General features: G+C 42.8%; 1 protein-coding gene across 5 annotated transcripts in view; it reads left to right on the top strand.

The window, feature by feature from the left end:
- The window catches only part of CAB39L (calcium binding protein 39 like), a 96,922-nt gene that overhangs the window by 39,725 nt on the left and 32,843 nt on the right, over nucleotides 1-24,354 (top strand). For all 5 annotated transcript variants that reach the window (XM_039520357.1, XM_039520353.1, XM_039520355.1 and 2 more), the window contains 2 exons: nucleotides 18,070-18,234; nucleotides 23,172-23,290. In XM_039520357.1, coding sequence (XP_039376291.1) covers nucleotides 18,070-18,234; nucleotides 23,172-23,290 — 284 coding nt within the window. The remainder of the gene's footprint in view (nucleotides 1-18,069; nucleotides 18,235-23,171; nucleotides 23,291-24,354) is intronic.

The following is a 24,354-nucleotide window of genomic DNA, read 5'->3' on the forward strand; positions in this document are numbered from 1 at the left end:
GTTCAGGGAGTGGGGTTGGGGTGGGGGTGCCAGGGGGGTTCTGACCTTGGGCAGAGGGTTCGGGGTGGTGGTGCAGGCTCTGGGAGGGTGTTGAAATGCAGGAGAGTGCTCAGGGCTGGAGCAGGGGGTTGGGTTGCAGGAGAGGGTCGGGGGTGCGGGCTCAGGCCAGGCGCTGCTTACCTCAGGTGGCTCCTGGTCAGCAGTGGGGCTAAGGCAAGCTCCCGCCCTGGCCACAGTTCCTGACCAATGGGAGCTGCGGGGGCGGTGCCTGAGGGCGGGGTTAGGCATACGCAGACTTGGAGCTTTCTTGATCGCCCCTGCGCCTAGGGTCAGCTGGATGCAATTAAGCAGGGGGCTGGATCCCCCCTGGCTTAGAGGCTACCAACCCAGAGAAGAATTTCTTTTCCAGCTCTGTAGCAGTTCTGAAAGATACAAAACTACAAGGAAGTGGTGTTAAGCAACCATCTGACCTCATATCATTTCAGGGAAGAGAATTTGAAAAACATGAAATTTTATTAGCACACATGAAGTGCATGATCTGTATTGCATGCTATTGTTAAATAATGCAAAAATTATTAGTACTGCTACAGAGCTAACCATGCCCCCATAGCATTTTTAGATTCCAAGGCCAGCAAGGAACACTGTGATCATCTAGTCTGACCTCCTGTATAACGGAGGCCATGAAACTTCCCAAAAATAATTCCTAGAGCAGATCTTTGAAGAAAATATCCAATCTTGATTTAAAAGTTGCCAGTTATGGAGGATGCATCTTGATCTTTGGCACACTGTTCCAATGGTTAGCTATTCCCACTACACCTCATTTCCAGACTGAATTTGTCTAGCTTCAACTTCCAGCCATTGGAGTGTGTTATAGTTATACCTTTCTTGGCTAGATTGATGAGCCCAATATTACAGATTTGTTCCCCATGTAGATACTTATAGACTATAATCAAGACACCTTTTAATCTTCTCTTTAAGATAAATAGATTGAGCTCCTTGAGTTTTTCTAATATTTTCTAATCCTTTAATCATTCTCGTGGCTCTTCTCTGAACCCTTTCCAATTTATAAACATCCTTTTTGAATTGTGGATGCCAGAACTAGACACAGTATTCCTGCAGCAGCTGCATCAGTGCCAAATACAGTGGTAAAAAAAAACAAAACCCTCTGTTACTTGAGATTCCCCTGTTTATGCATCCAAAGATTACTTTAGCTCCTTTTTGGCTGCAGTGTCACACTGGGAGCTCATGTTCAACTGATTATCCACCATGACCCCCAAATCTTTTTCAGAGTCACTGCTTACCAGAATAAAACCCTCCTCACCCCCATCCTGTAAGCATGGCCTACATGATTTATAGACTTTTTTTTGTGCAAATGGTAAAAGAAACTAGAAATGCTGATTGTAAGGGTATGTCTACACTACCCGCTGGATCGGCGGGTAGCGATCGATCTATTGGGGATCAATTCATCGCATGTAGTGTAAATCGCTCTCCCGTCGACTGCTGAACTCCAGCAGCACTAGAGGCGGAAGCAAAGTCGATGGGTGGGCCGGGGCCGTCGATCCAGTGCCATGAGGACATGAAGTAAGTAATTTTAATTCGATCTAAGATACATTGACTTCAGCTATGCTAGTCTTGTAGCTGAAGTTGCGTATCTTAGATTGATTACCCCCCCACCCCCTGCCCGACCAGGCCTAAATTAAAAAGTAGTTGCAAATCTTTTCAAGAAGAGTGTCTCTGTGGAATACACACACAAATATATTATTTATACACCCTCTCTCACTTAGTGTTAATTATCGTTGGTGTTCATATAATGGGTTATGTTGACACTTAGTGAGCACAGGTGCATTGACCTTAATGTTGTTGCATCCACTTACATAAAATTTGGTCCAATTAATCCATATACTATAACCGGTTCCTACTGTTCTAAAGTCCTCTTCCCTTTTCTTACTTTTCACATCTAATTGATTCAAAGAAGATTCTTTAATAATGGGAAGATTAGCATAACATTGGGAGGATTAAGAAGGGTAATTCTCCAGATCTGGAAAAGTTGAATAAAGCCTCTCTTATACCCCATCCAATTCTCACTCAACATTTGAATTGAACAGAGGCTCCTTAGAAAGTGTACATTTGTCCTGATGAATTCCTGTTCATGGATCTTCATATAGTGAGGAGCCAGTGCGTGTGTGCATGTGTAATATAATCCCAGTCCTATGGGACTAAATTCATCCCTGATTTAACTCCAGCATTGGCACCCTGCATTAACCAGGAGTGTTAAGCATGCAGTCAAACAAATCATTAAGAATTGTACTTGATGTAATTATACATCAGGTAAAACTGGACTAGCTTATTTTTTCAAGATGCCTGTGGATGGATACATCAGATAGTTTGGAGTTGTGTAGACTTGGCACTTACCTTGTGGTTTTTTGGTTTGTGTTTGGTGTGTTTTTTTGTTTGGTTGGTTGGGTTTTTTTTGGTATGATTCACACCACTTCAGTTTTGCTTTGAATTTCAATGCAAAATTAATTGGAAACTGCCAGTTTTTGCCTGGGTTAGGAGTAAAACCCAACCAATCTAGAGCCTCCTGCAAAGCCATTTGCCTGGACCACCTCGCTGGAAGACCCAAAATCCCTGCATGCCCTTATATTCCGACCCCACCCCCCTCCACCTACCACAAGTTCCTGTGCCAAGCCAGACAGGTAGGGTGAGTTCAGTCCCATAGTGGTGATACCATATGTCTTTGGAAGAAGTTAGAGGAATAGTGGGTGGGAGGTTTGTTAAACAAAATGAACAAGAACTTCTCAATCCAGCCCACAATAAAAAGGGTAACATCCTGACTCCCTAAAGGTCTCAAGATCACAACCACAAAGCACTGTCCAGAGGATGTATTGCATGCCATACAGCACTGAAGCATGAACAGTAAACATCCCACCTGTATTTTTCACCCATCCTTGGTGGGGTTGGGCTCTGATAACTCAGGTTCCCTGCAGCTACAGGTTTGGCAACATTTCTGAACCAGACCTGCAAGGAAATCATCAAGTTTTACAAGGTTTTCATCCAAAATTATAAACTGATCATTAGTAATTTGAAAGTTGCCCCAAGTTCCCTCTGCATTTGGCTTGGGTGTGCAAAGCTGACCATAGTTTTAGATTTGTAAAGGAATCTGAAATCAGGCAAGTTGTAAATAAGTGGTTTTATTATGAATAGTTATGGTTCTGCCAGCCAGCAAGACAAACTTGAGGTTATAGTAAACTCACCCTTTTTGTTTTCCCCTCAGGGGGATCCATTCACTGTTCGAAAACACTGTATCAAATAGGTAAAAATTCATTTGAAACTTTTTTTTCCTCTGTCCTTCCCCTTTACATTTAAACTTACTTAATTAAGCAAATTCATGTAGGTAGGTCAGTGTGGCATGTCTTCACATTTCACTTCCGTGTGCTATAGTAGAGGTTCACAACTGTTCATAAGAATCTGGAGTGCTAGATTTTTAGCAGCATTTCAATTGTAGTCTTAAGGATTTTTCCTGATCAGGCATTTATATTTAAAAAACAAAACCCAGTTCTGCTGTGATGGGGTTTACGAATCCTACACTAGACTGAGGCAGGGGAAGAGGATCGGGGCAGTACTGGGTTCCATCCCTTGGCCACTGCCAAGCATGATGCTGGGGTAAAGATCAATATAGAGGAAGCTCAGTTCAGCAACTTTAAGCAAAGGGGGAGAGAGAGGCCAGTTCATATAGGAGCACTACTCGGCGGCAGCAGCAGGAGAAGAAGCGTGGGATCCAACTGTGAGTCCCTGCCCACTCCCTGACACTCCCCAGAAGAGAGGGAGAACCACGAACAAGGGGCACAAAAGGGCTGCAGGCATCAGCCTTTGGCTGAAGTAAAAACGTTGTCAAATATGGCCACATCTGAAACTGCGATGCAGGATGTGGTAGGAAGGGGCCTTGGGGAATGCTGAACCTAGGCCAGGGGGTTCTCAAACTGGGGGGCAGGACCCCTCAGAGAGTCGCGAGGGTATTACATGGGGGGTCGTGAGCTGTCAGCCTCCACTCCAAACCCCGCTTTGCCTCCAGCATTTATAATGGTGTTAAATATATAAAAAAGTGTTTTTAATTTATGAGGGGTTGCACTCAGAGGCTTCCTATGTAAAAGGGGTCACCAGTACAAAAGTTTGAGAACTACTGACCTAAGCCATTCCCACTGCTGCAACCTTTAGGGCCGTGGGCTAGGACCTGGTAGAGAGGGAGGGCCTGGGTTCCCCTATCCACCCAAAAGCTATGGCTTCTGTCCCCCTTGAGGGCAGACCAAGGGGTTACCAGCAAAGAAGCCAGTCTAGCTAAGACCACATCCGGAGAGCTACAATGCCCTGAACTGATAGAAAGATTGGAACCAGAGACTAGGCCACTAAGCCTAATGACTGACCAAACCACCCAGCTACACCTGCTCTTTTATGCAGTGCTAAAGAAACCATGCCTAAATCCTGTTCATCTCACTCTCACGTCTGGTCCTAATAAAGTCAGAGGGATTCCTTGTGTAAGTAAGATGAGCAACATATGAAGAATGAAACATACACTTGCATATTGGAATCATTATGAGATTATCATTGACTCTAATAGGACTGTCTGTGGGCACGATTCCGCAACAACTGAAGTCAGTTGCAAAATTCCCTTTGACTTCAGTGGTGTATAATCTGGTCCTGTGTAAGTAAGGTAAGGACTTGGCCCCTTGTCATGTCTGCTGCTGCAAAAGCTCTCAGACGTACTGGATTTTGTGGGAAGTTTCACATTTCAGTCTCTTCTGCTCTAGTGCCAAGTGAGGCAGTTGCACTGGAGATAAGTGAGACGTCAGGTATCCTTTAGTGGAGGGGGTTGTAACTCAGTTGGAAGCCAGGAGTTCTAGTCTCCCCTCTTTTGACTGCTTTTTTTATATTTCTGTATGCTTCACAATTCTTATTATTGATCAAGGCATCGCACGCCTAGGAGACAGTTAAGTATAATTCCCTTCATTTTACAAGTAAGTTTCCCTAACAGGTTGCACAAGGACACTTGTAGAAATGGGAATCACATTCAGATCTTTATATGGCAGACTCAAGTCTCTTCCACCTAGTTACGCTGCCTTTCAGAATGGGTGTTCCAAATCTGTGTGCTTGGCTATCCTATTGCTAACTACTGCTCTGAGAACTAGGCCACATTCTTCTCCCAAAGCCAGGAACAACTCACGAATCCTGACCTTAAACATTCTACTGCTGTCGAGCAAAGAGTTGTGTAACCTGCTGGCAGAGTGTGTATCATATCCCCCACCAGGGATTGATTCACATACTCCTTCATGAGCACAGGGCTGTGCTAGGGTTCTGAAAATCCTGCATTCAAACCTTGCTGGTGGCTCATGGAGGTCGTTGTGACTGCACATGATGGAATATGTTTTTCCAGTTTTCTTGAAAAAAATTGGTTGATTTAATTCCCCCAGTGAGAGAATGCCCTTAAAATGTAGTTAAAACCTTTATACTCCATCAATTCTGCAACAAACACCAGTGTTCCATACTTTGGTCACTGGCCACATTTCAGTGGTTTGTGTCAAGCAGTGGGTAGGTTTCAAGGTTGAGAAGCAGTAACTTAAAAAAAAAACCCATATTTATATAGACCATACTGGCAATATTCCAGAGGTTCAGATTGAAACTGGCTATCAAATCCTCTTTTCCAGATGTTTTGTGCACAGTTGGGAATGTCTAGTTTGCTATGTGTAAGGCCCTGGATAGATCATGATTTCACAGACTGCATGGAAATCATTACATTAGCCCAGTACCGTGAGGCTGTGGCTTTGTGGGAGGTTAGCGAGCTGGACCCATCCCAGAGAGGAGCAGGGAGGTGGCAGGCCAGTTCTGTCCTGGGGAGGGAGTGTGACCACAAGGTGCCGGCCATGGTGCTGGCTTGCTCCAGCCCATGCACTGTTGTTACTTCCTGTCCAGCTGGTGAGGATTGGGGGTGGAGCTGACAATGCAATGATTTAGAGCTTGGCCCTGCTCCACCGTGGTTCCTGGCAGGTTTGGCAGGAGATTGAGATTGGGATCTGTCCCCACTCTAGTCAGCATAGTAGCCTGTGCTGCTTCTGCTTAGAATACAAGCAGGTGCTTGAGGGGGCGCTGCCCCAGGGGGGTATCTGGGTGTGAAGGGGCCCTGCCTCAGTGGAGGGATCAGATGGGGGGAATGGATCCTTGTCTCAGTTCCTCACCAGCTGGCACTGTGGTATCTCCTGCGGCCTGCTGGGGGGTAAAATGAGAGCAGGTCCTCCCAACCTTGAGTATAGCTGTATGTCTTCCTGCTAGTGATACTGTCAGCTGGGACAGAGGTAAACTGGAGTCAACTCGTTAAAGAGGTAGGAAAGTTTGTTTAGGCCTAGGAGTTCTCATGGGTGTCAGTTTCTCAAGGTCGGACGTTTTGTCCTAATGATTTTGTATGTTTATAGTTAACATCAAAAAGGAAAATCCAGATACACCTGAAGTAGTGGAGATCCATTTGCTTGTGCTGTAAATACTATCAGCAATATAAGGGTGATGATAGGTCCTTGTCGTTGCTATCTGAGATTGCATGTAAGGATCATTGTGAAATTAGCACAAGGCTGCTGAAGCCAGGAACTCAATTTACACCATTTCACTGGTTGTAATAAACACATCACTGATATTCCATGTGACGCTGCAAAAGCTGTCTGTGCTTGGTTATGTTTCTGAATCAGACGGGCTGTTTTTGTAGTGGGTGGGTTTTTTTTCTCCTACTGCAGACAGGCAGGTGATGTTGCAGAGGAGGCAGCTCGGCTTCTGTTGGTGTACAAAAGAGTATCTAGTGTAGTTATGGGGAAAAATCAGTCGTCTGAACAACAGATTAGACAGGTGTGTCGTTTTAACCTTTTACATGTTGCTTCCTGAAATGGCTCCATATGAAATGAGAATACATTTACAAGAACACAAAACTTCCCTTAATTTAGTGTATAGGATCATAGTAGTGAATGATCAAAAGACTTGTTGGATTAATGAGTTCAGTTTCCTACAAGTGCAAGATGCATACTATATCAAGGGACTGTATCTAATATTTAGTATCAGAGGGGTAGCCGTGTTAGTCTGTATTTACAAAAACAATGAGGAGTCCGGTGGCACCTTAAAGATTAACAGATTTATTTGGGCATAAGCTTTCATGGGTTAAAAAAAAAAAACCCACTTCACGATAATACTTCCTGATTTTGGCCGTCTATAATGTTTATTTAAAAAAAAAAAAAAAGCTCTGACAAGTTATATTCCTGCTCTACACTAGGAATTTACATCAGTATAGCTACGTCTCTCAAGGGTGTGAAAAATCCACACATCTAATAGGTGCTACAATACCAACCTAACCCCCAGTGTAGACCACGCTAGGTCAACAGAAGAATTGTTCCTTTAACCTAGTTAACACCTCTTAGGGAGGTGGATTATCTACCCAAGTAGGAGAAGCCCGCCCATTGGCATAGGTAGTGTATACACTGAAGCGGTGCAGTTGTGCTGCTGTAGCATTTTAAGCAGAGGCAATGTGGTGTGGGGGCATGTGGGATTAAGTGCCCCCCAGATTTCTGTGAATGCCGAGCTGCCCCTGAAGGGCTTGCTCTGCTTGGCCTGCCAGCATTAGAAGGAGGCTTTGTCCTTCTGCTGTGCCTCTCCCTCGGCACTTCCAGCTCTCTCGGCCCCTATCCCCAAGCAGCCAGGCCCGGGTGGGGAGCAGAGGGGGCAGGCTGCTGTGGCCTCCCCAACTGGGCTCAAACAGCTGCTGCACTGCCCAGAGGCAGTGACCCAGAGCAGCCACCCTCAGCCAATGTGAGAAGTAGCTCTCTCCTGCTCCCTGCCAGGGACAGGGACTGAGCCAGCTGGAAATTCTGGCAGGCAGAGTGTGGTGCTGCTGAGCGCAGGGTGTGTGTAGGGGGTCACTGGGAAAGGTGCTGGGAGCAGGGTCCCTCTGCTCAGCCGGAGGTAGGGGTACTGCCCACGCCCCTCCCCCCTGCTGAGGTGTCCGTGAGGGCACAGGTGCTCTGGGGAGACGTTGGTGCTGTGAGTCTCCCCAGCCCAGCCAAGAGGCACGTGCTACTCACTAGGAGCCAGCAGGATTGGCTGCCCTGGCCCAGGGAGGTGGGGCTGGAAGGTTCCTCCCAGAGGCGACACATGAGGTGGTCATGTGGCCCCCCCTTTACATTGTGTCGTCCCCCTACCCCCGCCCCCCATCAGCAGGCATGAATCATCTCTGGTTTTAAGTGTAGACACATCCATAGTGCTCAACCATTGCCTGATTAGTGCCCCAACAGTGTTAAAGCACACCTTTATGTTGTCTGTACAGACAGGACCAAGCCATATTATCATGCCCTAGTCTGGGCAGAACACTCTGATCTTGAGCATCATTTGTTAGAATTGATGTAGCAGTTTGTCTCAAGCCACAGGCATGACCGAACAGTGTTTTATAACACAGTAGGGGCACCAATATATTTACGAAGCCAGCTTAAACAGTGTGAAATCTGTAATATGGACAGGGCCTTTGTGTCCCAGCAACCAGGTCTGCAATTATAATTCTGTTCCTGTGTGGGTCGGGGGCAAGGCTATGACTGGATCCTGAGGCATTTCAGCAAAGAGCTTCTTCAAATAGCTGGTTGTCAGAAGCAAAGGAGACTATTTTTAAAACTCTGCCCCACCTCTTAGCAATACAAGGTCATAAGCAATCCAAACCACTTTAAGTATAATAAAGGGAAACTAGGAGGAGAACAGAAAAATAGTGCATATTTCCCAATCATAGAGTTACTTCCCCCATCCCAAGACTGATAAATTCGTATTTATTATTTGTTAACTTAAATATAAACCGTGTACTAATTGTCCAGGAACAAAACTCAGAGGAAGACTCTTTCTCGTATTGCTTTGAGTCTAAATGACCTTTTAATATTATTTGTATTGCAGTAGCACTTAAAGGCCCCAATCAAAGATTGTAGCCCAATTGCACTGCACTCTGCAAACACAATAATAATAATAATAATTAATAATTTAATAAAAAATCCTTGTCTCAAAGAGTTTACAGTCTAGCTAAGATCAAGCATAATATCAATTTTGTGTCTAATGCATCTTCTGGTGACTATATTTTGCACTTGCAAAGACATAATCGAAAAGATCTTTCCTGTTTCTGTTATGATCCTATCAAGTAAATTACAATAATTTGATTTTCACTTGTGAGGGAACCAAATCTGGGTATTTTTTTTAAATAAGTTACACAAAGCATTAGTCTCAACTCTCACTTTTTAATTTGTCAAAAAGTATGAAGACATGTTACTACCAGAAAACAACCTTTTCCTTAAATCAGAGGAGTTATGTCACTTTATTCACAGAGGAGATAATAGACCTGTGTACATGCTACAACCACAAAGAGACATCTTACACTAGTTGGGTGATCTAGTCAGTTTGGTAGCATACTTCAAAGATTGTTGTAATTCTGCATTTGCAACAGAGAATTTAGTACTCTATAATCAGCAGAAGTGAGGCTGCTATCCGTGCTGCTCATTAATTATGAATTACACTTTGTGGACCAGCAGGTGTTGTTTGTTATGTCAGAACAATGCAGAAAATAAACCTCTGAAATTATGATAAAAATACCTTATTTAGTTTTCATTTGAGACTATACTGTGGTAATTTCTAGTGACTAAATTGTGTGCAGTAAAATTGCAGAGGAGGTAAAGAAGCTGATATAAAGACTGTAAAAGAGGAGTTAAAATTAGGGCTGTCGATTAATCGCCGTTAACTCACGTGATTAACTAAAAAAAAATTAACTGTGATTAATCGCGCTGTTAAACAATAGAATACCAATTATAATTTATTAAATATTTTTGGATGTTTTTCTACATTTTATAATATTTTTATTTCTATTACAACACAGAATATAAAGTATACAGTGCTCACTTTATATTATTAGTTTTATTACCAATATTTGCACTGTAAAAATTATTAAAAAAATGTTTTCAATTCACCTCATACAAGTACTGTAGTACACTTTCATGATAAAGAGATTGCAACTTACAAATGTAGATTTTTTTTTTGTTACATAATTGCACTCAAAAATAAAACAATGTAAAACTTAAGAGCCTGCAGGTCCACTCAGTCTTACTTCTTACTTCTTGATCAGCCAATTTCTAAGGCAAACAGATACTGCTGACTGCTTCTTATTTACAATGTCATCTGAAAGTGAGAACAGGCATTCACATGGCACTTTTGTAGCCGGTGTTACAAGGTATTTACGTGCCAGATATGCTAAACATTAATACGCCCCTTCATGCTTTGGCCACCATTCCAGAGGACATGCTTCCATGTTGATGATGCTCATTTAAAAAAAAATGTATTGATTAAATTTGTGACTGAACTCCTTGGGGGAGAATTGTATGTCTCCTCTTCTGTTTTACCTGGATTCTGCCATATATTTCGTGTTCTAGCAGTCTCAGATGATGACCCAGCACATGTTCGTTTTAAGAACACTTTCACAGCAGATTTGACAAAATGCAAAGAAAGTACCAATGTGAGATTTCTAAGGATAGATACAGCACTCAACCCAAGGTTTAAGAATCTGAAGTGCCTTCCAAAATCTGAGAGGGACGAGGTGTGGAGAATGCTTTCAGAAGTCTTAACAGAGCAACACTCTGATGCGGAAACTACAGAACTCGAACCACCAAAAAAGAAAATCAACCTTCTGATGGTGGCATCTGACTCAGATGATGAAAATGAACATGCATCAGTCCACTCTGCTTTGGATCGTTATCGAGCAGAACCCCCAAGAAGCCCCTGTGCATCTAGATCCCACCCCCACCAGCACCTGGATTCCCCCCACTGAGCTGCCCGCACCCAGATTGCCCCACACACAGCCCTCTCAACCCACACCTGGATCCCCCACACACACTAAGCCCCTCCACACTTAGATCTTGCCTTGCTGAGCCTGCCCACACCTGGTGCACCTTGCATGGAGGGGTAGGACCCTGGGGTGTTTCTGGGGCAGGCCCAGTCCTTGTGCTGTGGCAGGGTTGGGTGCAGCCTCACCCCTGAGTCTGTGTCATGGGGGAGAGCTGCACAATTCTATGCAGTCAGTGGCCTGTGATCCCCATTGCCATGCTGGAATCTCCACATTTATTTGACAAATAAAATTTGCAGAATTTTAAAATATTGTGCACAGAACTTTTAATTTTTTGGGACAGAATTTTTTAGTTTTGAGCACAGAATGCCCTCAGGAGTAAAGTTTTATACTACTATCCAGCACCATAATATCTGGTCACATTGCACATAAAATCAACAGCAGTAATAGCAAAGTCCCGAGTGGACTTCCTGGGGTCTCTGGTTTTGCTTTGAAAGCAAATTGCTTTGCAAATTAGGACCATGACTGTATATTGGCTTTGGAAGTTGACTAGGAGCCAGTGGTCTCTGTTTAACACAGGCCTGATATGCTTGTGGTAGCCTCAGGCATGGTGAAATTGGGCAGCTACATTCTTTACCAACTAGAGCCTGTGCATCATCTTCACATTCAACTTCAGATACAATGAGTTACAGTAATCCAGCCTGGGTGGTGACAAATGTAGGGATTACTGTGTCCAGGTTGTTGTCCAGGAGGAAAGGACAAAGTTTCCGAATAAGCTGGAAGTGAAAGAAAGCAGTGTTGGAAACTGATTCTGTCTTGTCATTCAAGCTTAGCGAGGGGTCAAACAGGAACCAGAGGCTTTTCACAACTTTCACAATGGGTGGCTGTGTGCCTTTAATGGAAGGTGGTGGAGACAACATCTTGCCCATCTTTTCAAAGTGTTTCCCCTTTGAAGTGGTGCTGATCAGAATCTGGTTGGATTTAGTTTGAACCAGCTGCTCTTTAATCAGGGGCTAATTTCCTGTAAACATTCTAACATGGTGGTTGTGGTCGCATTAGTAGAGAATGCGATATATAGTTGAGTGTTAAAGGTGTTCTGTTGGCTGCACACCTTATGGCTTCTCACTGTCTCTCCCGGGTGTCTCAATCTAGATATTGAAGAGAAGTAGGTATAGTATGGATTCCTGTGGGACATCACACGTGAGGCCTTTGAAGAGGAGGAGCAGTTACCCATCACCACTCACTGAGCTCTGCTGGAGAGGAACAACTGAAACCTCTATAGTTCTGGGCTATGTATTCCTGTTATGTCCTGTAGGTGGATTAGTTTGAACAAAAAATTTTTGAACATCATTTTGAAATGACATTTAATAACAAAACGGTTCATTTTGACTTTTTTTTTTAATTTTCCCTTCATATTTTATTCAGCCAAAATTTACCAAATTTAGTAAATTAGTTCTGGTCATCCTGAAATTGTGTTTTTTAGCAAATTTTCTATTTAATTGAAAAATTTGGCCCAGCTTTAGTGAGCAGTACCTTGTTTTCCACTGTGGTAAAGCCTGCAGAGAAGTTTCCCTGCTCACACTGCTGGATCTTACTTCTGTGCCTGGCCATAAAATGTTGGCACATTTAGTGCCACTAGAGCTGTTTTTGTGCTGTGCTGTAGTCTGAATCCTGATTGTGAAGCATTCCCAGTGTTGGCTGATGTCTTGTTGAAGCTTGATGGCTATTAATTTCTCAGTTATTTCCTCGAGGAACGGGAAGTTGAAGAGATCTTCAGGGTCAAGTGTTGACTTCTTGAGGATTGGGCAGACTATTGCATTTTTCAAGGAGTTTGGAAGGTGTGCTTCTCTAAAGAACAAGGCTTTTATCTGCTCATTCTTCCACTCAGATTATTTTCTCTCATTTCTATTTACTCCTGGTGAAACATAGAATCATAAAAATGTAGGGCTGGAAGGGACTTAGAGAAGTATTGAGTCCAGCCCCCTGTGCTGTGGCAGGACCAGATAAACCTAGACCATCCCTGAAAGGTGTTTGTCCCACTTGTTTTTAAAAAGCTTCCAATAATGGGGACTCCACAATCTCCCTTGGAAGCCTATTCCAGAGTTTAACTACCCTTACTACTACTACTACTATCCTAATATCTAATTTAAATCTCCCTTACTGCAGATTAAGCCTGTTAGTGCCTTCAGTGGACATGGAGAACAACTGATCACCGTCCTCTTTACAACAGCCCTTCACATATTGGAAAACTATTATCAGGTGTCCTCTGCCCCCCAAATCATCTTCTCTCAGACTAAACATGCTGTTTTTTTAACCTTTTCCTCATAGGTCAGGTTTTCTAAAAACCTTTTATCATTTTTGTAGCTCTCCTCACGACTCTTTTCAGTTGTCCACATCTTTCCTAAATTGTGGTGCCCAGAATTGGACACAATACTCCATCTGGGGCCTCACCAATGCTTTGTCCAATGGGACAATTGCCTTCTGTGTCTTTTCATACAACACTCTTGTTAATACACCCCAGAATCATATCAACTTTCTGTGCAGCTGCATCTCATTGACGACTCATACTCAGTTTCTGGTCAACTATCTGGCCAGATCCTTTTCAGCAGTACTACCACATTTTGTAGTTGTGCATTTGATTTTTCCTTCCTAAGTGAAGTACTTTGCACTTGTCGTTTATTGAATTTCATCTTGATCTTCAATAATCAATTTAGGCCCAAGATGCTTGAAAGAGAGCCTCTTTGGTCAGTGACACAGTTCCCCAACTGTCTCTGCATCACAGAACATGGGTCTCTGCTGCACCTCTACCCCCGACTTCCAGTTTGGGAAGCTAAACAATTTAAAGGCACAGTTCCAAAATCCACAGTCTGTAGCTACTAGGTTTTATAGGTTTCTCTTGTCCTATGCTTCTTGGATCATATGGATGTACTCAGATACTTTTTGTTCCTGGAATGGAATGTCTTCTGCATAGAAGGCTGGAGTGGGATTCCCTCCACGGAACAAAGTGCTTGTGTACTTCAGCAATGGGAGCTATTATAAAGAACTATGAAGCTTAAATACAAGTGGCAAAATAGAGGCTAGAAGTGATCTTTAAATTAAGGCCCTGCATTTGAGGCTTCAGGGTCTCCCTGCACATAGATTATGAGGGTTAAGTCTAAAGAAGAGGGCCTTAAACTTGGCCAGGAATAAGCTATTGTAGGGTGACCAGATGTCTCTATTTTATAGGGACAGTCCCAATATTTGGGGCTTTTTCTTATATAGGCGCCTATTACACCCCCCACCCCTGTCCCGATTTTTCACACTTGCTGCCTGGTCACCCTAGGCTATTGTTGACCATGATAAGAACACTTATCCTTTTGCAGGAGGATAGTATGTGAAAGCCAAATTGCAGTGTGTCCAAGAGGGAATAAAAGAAGATGTTGAAGTCGTCAGTGTAGACCACATGTACAAGGAGTTTAGAGGTGAAAGAGAGGAGGGACATGAGATAGATGAAGACAGAATTTGAGTCAAGATGCTGTATAACTCCCAGGTTTTTTGTTTGTTTTTCCTTTAAATTATTTACTTTCCTATCTATAGCTCTATGAGGCTACAACTGAAGTCTGAATCTTGCAGAGATTTTCTGCCTGGCAGAAAGGACTATATGTGTTTAGAGAGAAAAGCGGGGTGGTGATTTGTTTGTTTTGTGTTTTAATGCAAAATGCCAGAGAATTTCACACCCAGCCAACCAGAACTGGTGAAAAGCCAAAAATGTACAGGGTTTTTTTTTGGATACGAAAATATTTGCACAGCTTTCGTAAAGACTTACATTTTCAATTCACACGATAACATCCCTGTTGCTAAGCTCTTTTGTACTCTGTTTGATAGTTCTAGTGATGTGCCATTAACCTCTGATGGTTAGAAATAGGCATGTTTTTAGAGTGAGCCATCTTAATCAAAGACGGTGACCCCATGAGAAATGTTTGAGGAAAGAAAGCCTTCTATTGTGGCTAAATAAAACTTTCATTGGGAAGGGAATGTAGATTAATCTCATCACATGTTAACCTATCCAAACTAGTGGGCAACTGCAAACCTGGTACAATTAGGAGGTAAATAATATTTATTTTATATAGTGCGAAGTGCATGCTGGAAGCTTTGCAGTTGGGTATGAAATCAGGGAGGGGGGTGGGAGGGCTGATTCCAGTCTCTCTCTCCTGTAAATTTGGATTAATTCCATTGGAGTTAATAGAGTTGTATCAGTGTAATTGTGTTGTAAGATCAGATCCATCTCAGTCTCTACCTTGAAGTGCTTACAATCTATATATCATGTGGTTTTCTCTAACGTGCAGTGGGGATTATTTATGTAGCATTATCATCTTGTTCTTTCAAACATTGAAAGACTTTTCATTCAGTAGAAACTATACTCCTGGGGGAAATCTGTACCACTGCACATGCGCAGAATTTATGTCCCCCGCAGATATCTTTACTTCCACACAGAACAATGATTTTCTGATGGGGAAGCAAAGGGAAGCAATAAGAGCAGTTGTGCGACCCTTGCCAGCAGTATGTTTTGGGTGCCCAGGGCAGCCAGCAGAGAGGTGAATCACTATGGGGTAGAGGGCGGGACTGGGGAAGACCTGGCTGGTGGCTCCTACCTGTGCTGACTCTTTCCCTGCACAGCATCCAGGGCTGTGTCAGACCCACCCCCTCCTCTGTAGGAAGTTCTGCAAACTCCATCCCCCCATGCTTCCTGCACTCATCGCTCCTCAGCTGCAGGGACAGGGATCCCTGTACAGGGAGCTACTCCCCCATCTGCCTAACGCCCATGCATCCAGACCCCCTCATACCCAGACCCTCCTGTCGAGCCTCACCCACCCCCGCACCCAGAGCTGCCTCCAATGAGCCCCACTCCCCCTGCACCTGGATCACTCCAATGAGCCACCCACACCCGAATCCCCACCCTACGAAGCCCCAACCAGCTGCACATGGATCACTGCTCCACTGAGCTCCCCACACCCAGATCCCCCTGCTGAGCTCTATCACCCCCACACCCAGACCCCTCCCTGCTGAGCACCAACTACCTTCACCTGGACCCCCTGCAGAGTCCCATTACCGTTGCACCCACAACCCCCCAACAAATCCCTGTGCATCCAGATTCCCCCCCCACACACACACGGATTTCCCCACTGAGCTGCCAACACCCAAATTACCCAACACAGAACTCTCTCAACCCACACCTGGGTCCCCACACACTAAGCCCCTCCACACTTGAATCCTGTCTTGCTGAGCCTGCCCACACCTGGTGCACCTGGCATCGAGGGGCAGGGCCCTGCAGTGTTTCTGGGGCAGGCCCGGTCCTTGCACTGTGTCAGGGTTGGGTGCAGCCTCACCACTGAGTCTGTGACCTGGGCAGGATGCACAGCGATCTCCCACCTGCGTGCCACCAGTGGCCTCTGCTCCCCAATGCCATGCTTGGAGCCTCCACGTTTATTTGACAAATAAATAAAATTTGCAGAATTTTAAAACGTGTGCAGAAATTTAATTTTTTTGGCGCAGAATGCCCTCAGGAGTAAAACTAGAGATAGGCTCAGACCAGAAGCCTAGATCTGAATGTTTGAAGATTGGGTGTTCTTCTAAAAGATATGCTCTAGAAATTATTTTGGGTAAGTTTTATGGCCTGTGTTATACAGGAGGTCAGATTAGATGATCACAGTGCTCCCTTCTGGCTTTGGATTCTATGAATATCCACCAAAATTTGAGATGTTCAAAATCTTAACCTGGTTTGGACTTTACAAATGGCTCCTGTCTGTCGTCTTGGCCAAACCAAAACCCTGGATTCAAATACCTTCTAGTGGATCTGAAGCATCATCCAGATTTTGTATCTCGCACGCACGGTTGATTCACCTGAAAAGTTGTGCTCATCAAAAGTGTTTTAAAATAAACTGTGAAGGAGTGGAGGATGAAGGATATTTGGCTTTGGTTTTGCTTAGTGACAATTGTTTTGTTTTAGTGGAAGCAGGTTAGGTTGTTTACCTAAACCTGCAATCTAGATATCCGTACGCTCCATCAATAAGTTCCTAGTTAAAGGTAATTGGCCAGGCTTGTTGGTTTAGGGCAATGGTTCTCACACTTTTCTACTGGTGACCCCTTTCACATAGCAAGCCTCTGAGGGCGACTACCCTTATAAAGTAAAAACACATTTTTATATATTTAACACCTTTATAAATGCTGGAGGAAAAGCGGGGCTTGGGATGAAGGCCGACAGCTCGCGACCCCCCATGTAGTAACCTGGTGACTCCCTGAGGGGTCCCGATCCCCAGTTTGGGAACCCCAGATTTAGGGTCTAAGTGGCAAAAACATTGTTATGGGAAGAGTAGGTTGCAGTGATGCAAAGCTGACACTGTCTGTAAGGAGTTACTTGGTCAACTGTAGTGGGGCCAGTGCAGCCCCAAAAGTAGGGAGCTTTGGACAGAAAAGGTATATATGCAAGGCAGCTGGGGAGTGTGCTGATTCAGGCCTGGGCTACACTAGCGGGGGGGTTCGAACTAAGAGATGCAACTTCTGAAGTTGAAATATCTTAGTTCAACTTACCTGGCCAACCTCACGGTGGTGAGTTGACTGCTGCGGCTCCCCCGTTGACTCCGCTTACTCCTCTTGCCGAGGTGGAGTACGGGCGAGACGCGATAAATCGATCCCTGCTACATCGAACACTACCCGCCAATCTGGCCAGTAGTATAGACGTACCCTTAGTGTGCCCCTCAACACCTCCCACTTGTGGAGTTCTTGTGGAGTCCTTTGCTGGAAATTTGAGTAAGGGTGGCAGCTGAAACATCACCTGCCTTATTTTGGAGTGAATGCCTCCTGAAACATAAAGGAGCCTTGCTAACACAGGGAGGTGTATCTTATAACTTTACCCCGGAATCTGACCCCATTTTATGCATATTACACATATGAATATATGGTATGTTGCATTTACGTTCACCGACAGCTGAATTTGTATGTGGTTTTGCCTGAGTAAGAGCTGCAGGATCCAGTGTGAATGTTCCAGCCCCAGTGTATGCAAAAATCTAGTAAACCATTTAATAACATTAACCATTTTTTTTACTGGAATCTGTTTGAAGCTTTGTTTGATCAGTTTTTCTCTGTTACCAATTTTATTTACACTGAGGTTGGTTTGTTCTTTAACTGTTAATGTCCTGTTTGATTACCAGGCATCAGAAGAAGTGTCAAAATCACTGCAAGCAATGAAGGAAATTCTGTGTGGTACTAGTGACAAGGAGCCGCCTACGGAAACAGTGGCTCAACTGGCACAAGAATTATACAACAGTGGCCTGCTAGTGACACTTATAGCCAACTTGCAGCTGATAGATTTCGAGGTAGGTCAATATTAGTTCTCTGAAAGGAAGAATACCATCTTTTTTATCCTGATATTGTCATTTAGCTTAGCTGTAGTTTCCTAAAGTTTAACTGATTTGTGTATAGCTAGGTCTTCCCGACACTCACTTTCACTATAAACTTTTAGACATGCTGAAAGATGGGGGCTTTTTTCAATAGAGCATTCCTCTGTTGTTGTGTAGTGATCAATATGCTGATACACAGGTGCCCTCTCTGTCTTTAAATTCTTTCTTGGCATAACTATGGAGTATCAGAATAACCAAAAGATGGACTGTTCAGATGTGTAAGGCAATGGGATGCAAAATACAATTGAAAACATAATAATGCTGTTATATACTTCAGTGGTGCACCCTCACCCTGAGCAGGTTAAATTCTGGTCACACTATCTCTGAAAAGATACAGTGGATTTGGAGACAGAATGAAAATGACTGGAGCCATAGAAACATTTCTTTATGAAAAGAGACTGAGGGGATTGGGACAGCTTAGTTGATAGAGGTATACAAAATAATGAATGGCTTGATAGATTGGACAAATCCTGTTTTCATTTCTCAGAGTAAAAGAATGAGGGGACATTAAATAAAATGGCAAGGCAGCAAACTAAATATTGGTGAAATAAGGGAATACGTAACTCATAATTAGCCTCGGGAAATCATTGCCACAGTATAACATTAAGGCAAAGAACTGGGAATAATTCAGAAAAGGATTAAACATTCATATGGACAATGAGAATATCCTCATTTACATTAGAAATTATTAAAAAATAATTTAGGATGCATATAAACTCTCATAACCAATCTCTGACTGACGCAGGTTGTGAAGAAACTTCCCCATAGGGAGGTTATTCTAGAACTTCACTACAGCATTTCTTGCACTGCCTATGAAGGTGCTGTCAAAGACAAGATCCTGGACAAGAGAGGCTACTGTTCAGATCCAGTATGGAAATTCCTGTGTTCCTAGTTGCTCGGATGAATCATCACAAATAATTCAGCATGTTGGTGCAGGGCTAGAACTCAGGAATTCTGTACTTCCAGTCCTACAGGATGCTTACACAATGCCTCCCGTTAGCCACAGTTTGAAGTAGGGGCACTAACTGAATGTGTTGTATGGGGAGCCTAATTAGAACCAGCTTCCAGGGAGCATCATCCTTTTATCTTGTTTCGCAGGGGTGACTCTCTGCAATCCTGTGGGAGTCACCTTTTGTGAGCATTCCTGTGGGGAACTGTACCCCATTTAATGGAAAGAACCATTTGTTGTGCTGTTACTTTCTGCCTCCTTTGAAAATGAATCAAAAGGAGGAACATTTTCCAATGTGTGAAACCTGAAGTCCTTTAGAGCTGTAACGGTGGCTTTCACTGAAATGCTGTAAGAAAAAAAATACTTGTGGTATTTCACTGGAAAATATGAAAAATATGCTCCTTCTCATGGCATTTCAGTGAGACTTAATGTTCATTTTGCAATATTAAATGGCATAGCCTTGGGAGATTTATGTTCTAGGGATAGATTATTTTCATTTACTTTTTAATATAAAAATTCCATTGTCAACACAAGTTCCTTCCTCTCCCTCTATTCTTGAACTGAGAGGTTTTTTGATCATAGAATTTCTTCAGTTGTTTGTTGTTCTCTTGCAATTGGTAAATGTGTCAGTCTCTAAATGTTTTCTTTAAAATCAGAAAAATGATCCCGTAGTTTGAAAACTGTAAAAAATAAAAGGCACCATCATCATATAACATTTCAAATCATGGGATAACTACTGCTTTAAAAGCATGGCATTCTGTATTGTTTATATCAAATGGGAAATATTCCTTGGCTTATTTCTCCAGAGTACAGTCTTCCAAGCCAGGACTCTGTCTGGTGTGTCAATTGTGCATCAGCAACTATGTGGTATTTATTATTACTGTGAACAGAACTCTAAATACTTCACCTGTGAAATTAGCCTCATCCATGACCAAGTTATATAATCACACAGCAAAACTCTCTGCTTTGCCACAGGTGTTACTGTTAGACAAATCAAGCGGATGAAACGTATACTGCATCAGTAAAATGTAATTGAAAAGGAGTTTGGTAACAGTGTATGCCCACTGTGTCTTCAGGTTCCCATAATTTTTTGAGCTTCTAAACTTTCCTGGCCGCATTTGACCCTTATTTTGCTGTCTTCCAATTGTTACCCACATATAACTGATTGATTGTCTGTGCAATTCATTACTTGTCAGCATGCCAATGTGTTTTCTTTGTTTTAATCCCCATTTGTACCATTATAAATCATGTTAAAATCTGGCTTTTTTTTGAGGATTGATGCTCTTATAAATCAGTGGAGATGGCCCTGAGCAGTAATCATGAACCCAAACACAACTGAACTTTGGGAAATTCTAATTCAAATTCATATCTGAACTTTATAACTTGGGCCAGTAGCTATAAAAAACTCTTAGTTGGCTAATAAAGGGGGTGAGAAATAGCCAGTAACCCAGAACAAATGATAACATACATTACAGAGATCCTACATTCATTTTCTTGTCTGTGATTCCTTTAAAATATCATATTGGCTTGGGTTGTTTTATGGCGGAGGAATCTGGTAAATTATTATCCACAGGATGAGCTTATTATCCCTTGCTCATATCTAGTCACTATGCTTTGGCTCCAATTTTGCCCCTCCTCTACTCTGCTTCTATTATATCTTGCATTTTTCATTGTAAAGAGAACTTGCATTGCAAATTCCACATAAAGGAAGCATTGCAAAATCACATAATCCTTGCATACATTTTTGATGGGTGCCTGCCTTTAGCCTCTAGGGGATGTGCCATTTTAAAACACATAATTGTAGTGTACCTAGTGTTTAAAACTTAATATTATGTTTTTGACACTCCTTCCTCTTTCTTGGCCAGAAATGGTGGTGATTCCAAAATTTAAAATGAGAATATGGTGAACTATGTGGCTGATATTTGTAAAGCCCTTAATGATTTAGGCCTAAGGAACTTGAGTGATTATTCCTCTGCTGTGAGCCCGTAAAGCAGTTGTGATTGACCAGCCTGTCCTTGCTGACTTTCCTGAAGTTCAGACTGGATAGTGCCATTGCTTTGTCTGTTCAGGAACCCCCACTCTATGAAAATTCTTTGCTAAATGAGTCTTCCAGAGTTCCTCTGAGGCTGACTTCAGGACTTTGCATAAGGCCTTTTTGTTTTGGCACCTACCTACCTACAATGGGAAATTTAAAAGTATGAGATTTTTCTTTCAGGCGACCTCCCCCACTACCACCAACATACATGGGTTTCTGTCTGACATTTGAACATAATACATTTATTTTAAATCAAGAAAATAATATCCCCCACTTAGCAGGAATCTGGATGCTGGTGGGCTCAGGATCTGTCGTCTTTGGGACAAGCCTCATATCTGTTTTCTTCTGTAGTCTATTCAGTGTTCACTGATGTCACTGGGACTCCAGACACTCGAGAGGCAGTCCCAAGGGTCTGAGAAATCTCTCCCCAAATCCTGTGCTTATGCAGCTAAGATCATTTACATTTCTGGCCAATGTTGTCTCCCCTTTTCAACAGCTCTTCTTTTCTGGATTATTGTCATTGTGTACTTACTTTTGGAACTCCTGGGAACACGTCTCATGACTTATGGATTTAATTGTGCAGCATTCCGGATTTATGTGGAGAGTGTTACAGTTTAAAAGGGAAAATTTTAAAAAAGAAGTTGGCTTAATTACAGGAATATCCAAGTGTCAAGAATATCTCAAATAACAGCAGATGGGCCATCCTACTGATTTGATTCCCTTTCTTAGTCTCTTACTCTCCAGGCCAGCTGGTCTGGAACAACTAGGAAGGCAGAATATTCAGTCCTTCTCGAGAGTGATTTATTTGCAAGGATGAAGCTAGGAAAATTCTCCTCTGTATGAAACTATCTGCCCTTTGCCTGGAGACCTTCATTAATTTCCCAGCCAAGGAATGTGTTTGTCTTCTTGTAATGCTTCTATGAATATTATACAGATTATAAATAATGGACAGTGCAAACCATAGGAAAGTATTATGACCCAATATTTATCTGCTACAAGACCTTTAATGCGACTCTCCACTTTTGCAACAGCAACCTCTCTGGGTGATTATAAAATGGCTCAAAAGGGCCTTCTCAGAAGTCTTTAACTGGAATGATGATGACTAATGCGGTACAAGATTCAGAAGATGTATATGTGGGGGGTAATAGCAGGAGAAAATGGGAGGGTTCCTCAGGGCTTCAGCGAAGTTATGGACCAATCTCATCCAGTTTTGGGGGAATAAAGCAGAGTCAACAACAACAAAAAAACAGAACACAGATAATGACAATAACATTTGTCTTATACTTAAGGTTAACATAAAGATTATAAGAGGAATGGTAGTCCTGTCCTTCAGTACACCAGGCACGTTGCTGTATATTAGGGGTTTTTAAGAATAAGAGTTAGCTAAGTTTGAGCTATCATTTTGATTGTGATAGTAATAAAAGGAAAAATGTCTAGTCTGACCAAGTGGGTCAAAACCATACATTGCTCTGCCCCATCGGGAGCTCGGTTTGAGTGCTGCTGTGAGGACTCAGAAATTGGGGGCTAAGGGAGCAGCTGTGCATCACTGGTGAGACGTTCCTAATTAACAGAACAAAAGATTTGTTTTTTGTCTTCACTTTTGGCAAAAGAAAATGCAAATGGTGGAATTGGTATTGCCCAGAACAAATAGATGGGGGAACCAAAGGATCCTGTTGAGCCATTGGAGATGCACCCATCTTTCGAGCAATAAGATGTGAGGGGATCAACAGCAAAGAGAGACAGCTAGGGCAAGTTGGTGTTGACTTGTTCTGTTTTGGGTCTCTTTTCCTATTGTAAATAAAGACTCTAATGAATAATCAAATTCTTTCATGTTTTCACACTTGCAACTATGTTTTGTTTCTTTAATAGGGCAAAAAGGATGTGTCCCAGATATTTAACAACATCTTGAGAAGACAAATTGGCACTCGAAGCCCTACTGTGGAATACATTAGTGCCCATCCACATATCCTATTTATGCTTCTAAAAGGGTGGGTGTTCATTTTAATCTCAGTTTGATTTCCATTAAGCAGGATTGTCTGGCGAATACTTGTATTACATTTGATCTACCTTATACGATGGTTTAAAAAAAAAGTGGATGAAATTTCAGCCTTAATTTCAGATTTCTTGGCTTCTGTTGACTTGCTACTAAAGTGGACACTTGTACATATTTCAGTACTGTACCTGCATTATTTATTTGGCCATGATTTCTTGGCCAAACTCCATATTGGGGTAATTATATTCTGACTGCTTTCCGCCTCTATTTTCCATGAGATACTCTCTTCCATTCCTGCCCTAAACTGTTGTGTAGGATTGATGGGTGCAGCTAAGGAACTGCTGAGTTCCCTTCACAGGTGGCTGCATTTTGGTAGTGAGCAAAATGATTCCTATAAATATTTGGCCAAATTCTGGACTGTTGCATGTTGTATAGAGAAACAAACAACTACGAGAAAGGAAGTGGTGTCTGAAAGACATGTTCTACAACCCCTCGTGACCACATGGACTTTGCACGGTTGGGGCTCTGAGTTCTGGACTGACATCAGAGAGGGGGAGGGAATCAGGGAACATGTTCCTCTCAACAACCAGCATATTTCCAAGTGCAGATCAATGCAGAAGTTAACGCTGCTCTTTTCAGCATGAATTCTCCCTCTGGTTTCCGTCTCATAGTTAGTGCTCAGCTCAGTGGCTTCCAAGGTGAGCTATGCTGCCATGAAAGGGGGCTAGGCAGCAGCACAGAGGGGATGTTAACTGCATTGATGCATGGGAATGCATGAGTGAGACCAAACTTCTCTGAGGCTTCTGTTCTCCCTGCCCTTATATTGAGAATCGTAGCTTTTCCATGGTTTGAAAGCAGCTATTTTCTGATCACTCTTTCTTTTTTTTTTCTGGGGGAGGGTGAATATAGGCCATTGTTTATAAAGAGCTTTAGGATTGTTTTAGATGAAAGTTACTATGTAAAAATAAGACGTTATATTGGTCAGTTAATAAATATAACCAGTATAATATCTTGCTTAACCATAAAATAGCAGTACTGTTAAACCCAGGCATTCAAAAA

Source organism: Mauremys reevesii, linkage group 1, assembly GCF_016161935.1.
Source record: "Mauremys reevesii isolate NIE-2019 linkage group 1, ASM1616193v1, whole genome shotgun sequence".
Classification (NCBI taxonomy): Eukaryota; Metazoa; Chordata; order Testudines; family Geoemydidae; genus Mauremys; species Mauremys reevesii.